The sequence below is a fragment of the Osmerus mordax genome, chromosome 3 (assembly GCF_038355195.1).
Source record: "Osmerus mordax isolate fOsmMor3 chromosome 3, fOsmMor3.pri, whole genome shotgun sequence".
Lineage (NCBI taxonomy): Eukaryota > Metazoa > Chordata > Actinopteri > Osmeriformes > Osmeridae > Osmerus > Osmerus mordax.
The window spans coordinates 15,363,707-15,372,108 of NC_090052.1; the positions used below are offsets into that span (position 1 = coordinate 15,363,707).

Sequence of the window (8,402 nt, forward strand, 5' to 3'; positions counted from 1 at the left end):
GCTTTTTGGGATGGTGCAAAACATACAGTGTACGGTGATGGGGCATACATAGAAAACAGACAATATGGGGGAAGGAGGGGGCTGCAGAGAGATGGAATGGCCCAGATTCTTCAGTCTTTTGAAACTCTTTCCCCTCTCCCTCTCTCTTTCTCTCGTCTCTAAGCTACCTCTGACGCATCATTTTCTCCTCTGCAGACCTCAGGTCAGTGTAATTAAATCCCTGGATCTTCACTTACTTTAATGGGATTGGCTCAGAGATAAGAATACTTAGGTATGGGGTGCTTACTGTATCTAAATACGGCAAGATGGTGGCTTCCGTTCACCGTACCTACCCTATATGGCTATGTCATAGTCTTATCTTGTGTTTCCTGACGGTCTTAATGCCAACCTGCTACTACACTGCTTTAATCAGATTCTCCCTCTCCTTTTCTCAACTCCACACTTTCTCACGTCTTTGTCTACGAGCCCACACCCAGGGCTTTCTTCATGTGTTCGTATACCACATAGGAGATGCTGACAGCAGGAATGACTTTCAGGAAGTTAGGGGCGATGCCCCGATAGAGCCCAGGTACCCCTTCATGTGACATGATGTGTTTGAACTGACCAACCATGGACAGCTTGGGTTCTCCCTCAGTTGTTGCTGTCAGAGAGAAAAACAAAAAGCGAGAGCGTGAAAAGACAGAAAGCTAACAAGAGACTTTTCTTTTTTTTCAGCAGTGTATGTTCATAATGTGTTCCTCAGCCCTCACTTTCCACGACAACATCCTAACTCCACTACAACTAACATCCATCTCTTTGTTCTCTGTCTCCATCTCCATTCCCCTCTCAACTCCCCATTCATCTCCCCGGAGGCTTACCCTGGGCCTGCATGCGTGTCCTGATCAGGGCCAGAGGGTAGGAGGCCAGCTGGCCACAGGTGCTGGACACAGTTCCACAGCCCAGCAGCACCAGCACACCAGGGTCAGCTGAGCCTATACTGTACCTCTGGAGCCAGGCGTTCTTCAAGGTCTGCAGAGGGAGGAGCGAAGAAAGGGGGAGGGGGGTGGCAGGGGAGAAGAAGAGGGAGGTGTGGGGAAATACGGCAGATGGGATAGAGAGGGAGGAATTGGAGAAGGATAAATAAAAGAGGAAGATTAGTCAATGGTGGGACAGTTAATTCATTGCCTATAATTGAACAAAAAAAACTCTGGCATCCAATGTCTTTCCTATAATATTTTAGGAGGTAGGACGTTTAGAACAATGCAGTTATTTACTCATAACAGATTCCCCAAGGACAAGTTACAGGGCATTGATAAATTACTCTTAAAGCTTGTCCAGATTGTCAGACACAGCTGGCAACCATCACAACTGCACACACAAATATCTCTCTTTGTCATTCGGTCTCCCTCTTTCGCCCTCTCTCTCTCTCTCTCTCTCTCTCTCTCTCTGTCACACACACACACACCTCATAGACAGCCAGGTCTATGCCAGCGTAGGGGATGATTCCCAGTGTGTTGGGTACGTAGCCTCTGTAGAAGGCTCGTACCCCCTCCTTTCTTAGGATCTGCTTGGCACAGTCAGCCATGCCTGAGTACTGTCCAGTCTTCCTGAGGGTCAGACGAGTCTTCAAGACCTGGAAGGGGGAGGAGGACCGATGGGGAAAACGACAGTGAAGTTAAGCATTAACAGACAGAGGTTTGATATGTGCACTCTTAAAACTTACAACTTTACACATCCACAAACACACTTGGACACACACACACACACAAACCTCCATAGGGTAGATGATGGTTTGGGCAGTGGCTCCGGCCAGAGAACCAGCTAGGAACCTTTCCTGTACCCGCAGACTGGCCCCTTCCTTACTACCACGAATAAACCACTTGATCTATGGTGGAAAGAAGAGAGGAAGACAGAGAGGGAGAGAGATGGTCGAAGAATACCAGAGGAGGGGGAAAACAGCGTGGTGGGAACAGGGGGGTAGACAATGTGGGCAGAGAGCACATGACGTGGGAGAGGGATAGAAAGTGAGACACAGAGAGATGGAATGGGAGTACCAGAAGAGAAAGAAAGAGATGGTGTGGGAGAGGAAGACAGGAAGGAGGAGTGAGGGGGAGACGGGGAATAAGTGAGCAACACTGGGGTGGGGAAGAACAGTCAGAGACACAACATGTAGAGAGATGGGGTGTGTCAGGGTGTGTGAGCCAGAGAGCTTGCCTGTGTTTTCCGTTCCTGTGTTTAATAATTGCAAGTCTTTATATCATACCCGACGATTAGTCATAGACGAATGAGAGTTGCCCCTTGGTACTTTTCCAGGCAGGGCTTTACCAAGTACGTTAGAGAGGAAAAACACGAACCCTTTTCCTTTAAGTCATTCCTAATCTGAGAAGCCTGGATAGATAAAAGCGTTGTTACATAACCCTGTCGTATTTGGCAATCTATCTGTGCTAGATCAGTGGTTGCCTCAAGGAAACGAGGATTTAAAGGAAAGTACTAGTTTAAGGTCAGGCGAGATCAAAGCCGGGAAATATACAGTCTCGTAGACTAACCTGTTCGTAGGCCATGAACTTGATGGCTGACTCGGGGGCTATTTTGAGCACGTTGATGCCGTTGCCCCTCCAGAGGGCTCGCACACCCCCTTCCTGGACCATCCCCTTCAGGCCCGTCCATATGTTGATCCCTCGCGAGCTGGAGCCATGCACCTGCGTGTACAAGATGTTAGCTGTGCTTACATGCGAAACAAAGTGGACTTGCTAATGTGAGCAAAAACTGATGCCATGTTAAGATAAAATAATCTATGCTAATAGGGGAAAATACACATGAAAACGTAAGGATGTTTAAGACATTACAAGCACAAAGGTGGACATAATGTGTAAACAATGTAAAAACCCATGGCTTGATTTACCCATACTAATTCAATTATACATGTATGTCCACACTACATGGGTGTAGCCTTGTAAAATCTGACCTCTCACCTGTAGGAAAACTTTAAGCCGGTCAAGTGGCGCAGTCCCAGTCCTTGACACCGCTCCGGCCATCGCCCCGGCAACCAGCTGCCTCCATACCAGCCCTGACCGCCGTTCCCGCTCAGAAAACTCATCTGGAATGGTCAGGTGCTCCCCAATGTCAAACATCTGGAAAACAGCAAGGAGAACAGGTCTGGATCACAACAAGAAAACTATAATACAGTATATTCTGTACCTATCTGTTGATGGAAACACAGACTTTAAATATCGTTTACTGTAGTACAAGATGGTTAGCCTTGTAAAACCTTCCTGATCTTGGAAAATGTAAAACGTTCATTCATTTGAAACTCTTGCTTATTTATTTGCCAGAATGTCAAGAAATATGCATCGTACAGTTTATCCAAAAGTGGCCTGTACCTCTATAGATCTGTGATTTGTGTAGGGGGTGCAGAGATGGACAGGCAACACTAACATGTGAATGTTTCCAGTAGTGGGCTATGTCTTCCATGTTGTGTAGGGGGTTGAATAGGAAGTGATCTCGCCACTCGTTCCAGTCAATGGTCCTGTTGCCATCCCTGTCCATGCTGTGAGACATCCCACACACACAGAGGGAAAGAAAGAGAGAGAGAGAGAGAGAGAGAGAGAGAGAGAGAGAGAGAGAGAGAGAGAGAGAGAGAGAGAGAGAGAGAGAGAGAGAGAGAAGAGAGAGTCAAATACATGCACATACACACAAAATAGGATTGACTTCAAAACACAAACAATCACATACCTCTGAAGGATTCTGGATGCTTGCTCCATTGAGACTTTCACTCCTAGGTTATTCAGTGATTGCTGAATCTCGCCCACATCGATGTGTCCTACAAACACGAGACACAACCGTACATGTGCAAGTTTCATGACACACCAGTTACTGATGTACAGTACATGGCTGTGTTAAGGATGTACAATAACATGCCAAATCGATCATGCAGGGACAGCTCCAATTGATGCAACTGTGTACATAATGTGTGCGTGAGTTTCAATGTACCGTAAGTATATATGTGTGTGTGTGCGTAAGTAGTACTTTATATGTCTTTGTATGTGTGTATTCGTGTGTGTGAGTGAGAGAGTGTGTGTGAGTGAGCGTGCGTGCATGGTGTAGTGACATGCACACCATCGTTGTTGCGGTCCAGTTTATGGAACATGAGCCGCAGTTCTCTCTCGTGGGCCCGCAGGTACTGAGAGAACTCCTCCAAGTCCAACAAGCCATCGTGGTTGGTGTCGCTCTCACGCACTATCTGCAGGGACAAGCCAGTGGTGGTTGGGGGTGAGGGCAGGTTGAGGAGGGCGAGAGGGTGCGAAATGGTACAAGAGACAAAAGGGGGTGAGGGTGATGGGGGGTTGTTGTTGTGAGGGATCAAGAAGGAGCCCAGGGAGGAGAAGGAGAAAGGATCGTTATTATAATCATCTTTAAGATCCAGTGTAGTCTTTGGATTCTACGTTTTTTGGTCTACTGCTCACCCTCTACTATGTGGTGGGTGAGCAAATAAGACAGAGGACAAAGAAATGGAGAGAGTAGGAGAGAGAGAGATATATCAAGAGAGAGAGAGAGAGAGAGAGAGAGAGATAGAAATTGAGTCAACACTGACTAATAGAGCTCCTTTATAATCCGCTTCACTCACTGCCCAGCCAATCTCCAGGAACAATCAAGTGCTACAGTAATCTGACTACCTGAACCAAGGCACATGATTTACACAAACTCACACATATGCACGCACACATGCACATACACGCACATACATAACACACACACACAGCATGCACGCACACACGTACACGCACACACACAAACAAATTAAGGTCATCATTCCTTATTATGAAACTTGCCTTGTTGCTGAATAAGCCACAGCAACTTGAAATTACCATCAAATCCTCAAAATCCCTCACTGTTCAAGAGAGCAAACTGGCGCATAAGTAAATTAATTTCTTCACTCAATACCACCTCTTAGATAAGTGCTAGGAACTACACATGCAGGTAATGAGCATAGCTGTTTCTATGCAGTATATCTTTAAACCTGGCAGATGGTGGTAGTCCACTGAGACACCAACACAATCAGAGCATCTATTTAAGCATGGGTCTGATGACTGATGTCGCCACAGGACATCTCTGTCTCCCTAAGGACAGCTTGAGGACAGCCCCAGCTGCACATGGTAATGCTAAGCCAAGCTGCTGTTGTACCTGAAACGAGCTATGCTACCAAGCTCAAAATTTGTTTCTAAAAACCATGGAAAGCTAAAGACACTAAAATATGAGCGTGGCGGCTAAGCTAAGGCCATGACTGTGCATGATACAATATAAAGATATGGCCAGAGTACGAAAAAAACAAAAGCTGACACATTGACCACAGTATACGATTATGTAAGAGTAGATGGACATCTGGTGAAATGTTAGCACCGAAGTTTGACCTTTCAACTGTGCTAAACTGACCAGACGGCCCATTACAGTAATGAAAATATTGTTCAAACATCAAACATACATTCATCCCTTCGCGATAACTGAGAGTGGTAGACTATAAAACAATAAAGCACTGGCGGATTCTGTAGTCATTCATCAACTAGGCTAACTCTCTTAGCAGGGACACTATAGTGCGTAGGAACATTACAACACATGCTCACACAAATAGAGTGGCTGAGGAAAGACAAAGATGCAATGGAGGTAGTACAATTTCACCTGCTCACATTGGCTTATCGCATGTTCAGTCAGTTCATAGTACAACATGAACCAGTACAAGATCTGTACTGAGAAGAAGTACAGTGTGGAGTATTTCAGCCACGCTTATTTACAGTTTGGAAATCTGACAAGTTAGCTTTGTCAGATTAATTTTTCCATATTCTCACATAAACCCAGCTGAATTGGAACAACCCCATATATCATGTTTGATCAGTGTCAAAATATGTAAAAAAGGATGAAAACATAAAAACTGTTAAACAATAATAGATCTTATCTCCTTGTCAAACCCCTGGACCCCTGTGTGTTACATGTGCTGGACAACTCTACACTGGCAAGTCATAAAGATTGTGAGTTTTCTGTACTCTGTAATCTACTTCAAAGGGTGATTCTCTATCTAGAAGTAGCATGGTCCTGTACATGTGTATATGTGACAGTAGGAGACCGACACAGAGAGAAAGAGCGAGAGCGAGAGATATAGAGAAAGAGAGAGAGAGAGAGAGAGAGAGAGAGAGAGAGAGAGAGAGAGAGAGAGAGAGAGAGAGAGAGAGAGAGAGAGAGAGAGAGAGAGAGAGAGAGAGAAAGAGAGACAGCAAGAGAGAGAGAGAATTTCCAGGACTGTTGAGCAAGGTTGGTTCTCTCTGTAGCCTAGGGAGCTTTCTTTTCATAGAATGAAGCTACATTAAACTTTTTATTTAAATGGAGTTTGTCCATGGCAGGGGACAAAAGACAATTGTTTTCAGAGGTTGCACAACCCTCATTACATTTGTGGCCAATTTGTTTTATTTATATATTTCAGTGTAACATTTGTTAACCGTTGGCTATATAAATTACGATGTCTAAAACGTTGTAATTTTCCTTACTAGACTTCTATAACTTCTGATCTAAGGATCATGTGAGGCAAAAGCTTTTCAAAGCATGCGAATAATTGGTGTTCCCTGTGGGGTTTAGGTTGCTTTGGGTCACTGCATACAGAATAACCTGCGTTAGCAAACTTAGGGAGGTGAGACAAAGTCTATTATACAAGAGCTGTGCTCATATATGTCAGTCTTCATCAGCATTGAATAGACCGGTTCCCCAGTGCTGGTAGGCTACTCCAGGTTGAGCGGGAGACCCACGTTGAAGCCCGAATGGGTCACTGGTGCAACAGGCTTTATTTACAGCCAGCTAAAATATTTATCCAAGAAACTGTACGTTTCCTGCGCTAAACTAGGACAGTCCTGCATTTCGAAGATGCTTTGGTCAGTATTTTGTTGTGATGTGGGAGAGCTCACGTTTTAAATGGGTCAGATGCATTTTTAATTGAGTTGATTTGCCCTTCAAAGAGCAATTGGATCTCTAAATATCCATAGATCAATTCCTTCCGCAGACAACTCCGCAGATGTCATTACAGACTGCCTCTGTAATGACATCATTACATTCAAAATAGGTCTAGAGCACTGAGACACCGGATAGACTAAACCTTCGGGGACTTGCTCAGGTCCTTTAGAGACGAAGTAACGCAGACAATACATCTCTAACTTGTACAGTTATGATAATGTTGTCCCATGATCACGACCTCTCGATTTGATCTGATGTCAAAAGCTGATTTGAATCCAGGCTCCAGAGGTCCACTTACACCATTGCTCTTTCACACACATATCCTACACACATGGTAAAGTATAGGTGCACATTGGTTAATGAGCTACTGTAACATTTCTTTAAAAAGCTGTTTACCTCCTCCGCGTCACTCAGAAGTAACCCCCTGGCAGCAAGTCCGATTCGTAACTCGTTAAAGTCGACCCTCCCGTCTTTATTGAGGTCCAACTGGTCAAATAATTCAGCATATTGTATCTCCCGCTCTCTCTCAGGTTCTAAAAGCGCACCGTTGTCTTGACAGTGAGTTCGGGTCCAGCCAAAGCAGAACCGAGCCCTGGCTTCGCCCATGTGAATATGATGATTTCACAGTCTTCTTGTAAAGACAATCCTAACACAGGCGTTATTGGAACACACGTCCAGGCGTCAGAATTCGTGGTTAGAAAAGTTAAATTATGGCAGAATTAGTTTCCACAACACCGGAAAACCAGCAATGGTATTTTCCAGCTCTTGGACCCACGGTCAGTGAAGCCGACTGCTGCACTGGAGTAGTAGCCTATATGGCAGGCTAACTAGTTGCCTCGTAGGGGATCAGCTGGTCTTGTTGCGGGTACCGGTGTAAATGATCATGCAGAAACCGAATTTATCTAGGCTACGAATGAGATGTAGCCTAGCCGAAATGAGCTCTCGTGCCTGATATCAACCCCTGTATCTGTTACATGTGCCGTGACATTGGTCCGTAGAAATCCATGTAGCCTACTAATTCCAATGAATTAGAGTTTTCGTCATGGCACGGGATTGGCTATTTGTCGATAGGTCAGATAAAGCTACAGAGCATCGTCTCCCGGCGTCCGTGCAAATTTACCGCATTTTACGTGCGATTCGTTAAACTGCTTGTGCGCGTGTATGGGGATGTAATTACTTTTAATAACATGGGAGTCAGATGGCTGAGTGGTTAGGGAAGCGGGCTAGTAATCAGAAGGTTGCTAGTTCGATTCCTGGATATGCCAACCAAATGACGTTGTGTCCTTGGGCAAGGAACATCACCCTACTTGCCTCGGGGAGAATGTCCCTGTACTTACTGTAAGTCGCTCTGGATAAGAGCGTGCTAAATGTACTTTTAATTTGAAAGTTATTTTGATAGGAAGTTCTTCCTCATATGCCCAGAGCGCTATAAT

The 8,402-nt window shown here is 45.0% G+C and overlaps 1 protein-coding gene across 1 annotated transcript; it reads right to left on the bottom strand.

Moving 5' to 3' along the window:
• Nucleotides 1-458: 458 nt before the first annotated feature.
• On the bottom strand, nucleotides 459-7,575 carry slc25a23b (solute carrier family 25 member 23b). Its single transcript, XM_067232980.1, has 10 exons — nucleotides 7,366-7,575; nucleotides 4,096-4,219; nucleotides 3,712-3,799; nucleotides 3,415-3,526; nucleotides 2,952-3,110; nucleotides 2,526-2,678; nucleotides 1,751-1,864; nucleotides 1,445-1,612; nucleotides 858-1,008; nucleotides 459-640 (listed from the first exon to the last, which is right to left on the bottom strand). Exons 1-10 carry the CDS (start codon nucleotides 7,573-7,575, stop codon nucleotides 459-461), a joined length of 1,461 nt encoding a protein of 486 aa, XP_067089081.1.
• Nucleotides 7,576-8,402: the final 827 nt, after the last annotated feature.

Bases quoted from the DNA above. Each gene is read 5' to 3' on its own strand.
- slc25a23b (XM_067232980.1), bottom strand. From the start codon at position 7,575: ATGGGCGAAGCCAGGGCTCGGTTCTGCTTTGGCTGGACCCGAACTCAC. The intron at 3,527-3,711 runs GTATGTGATTGT...GATGTCTCACAG, and splicing joins GCATCCAGAATCCTTCAGAG to CATGGACAGGGATGGCAACA. The intron at 3,111-3,414 runs GTTAGTGTTGCC...GCTGTTTTCCAG, and splicing joins ACTACTGGAAACATTCACAT to ATGTTTGACATTGGGGAGCA.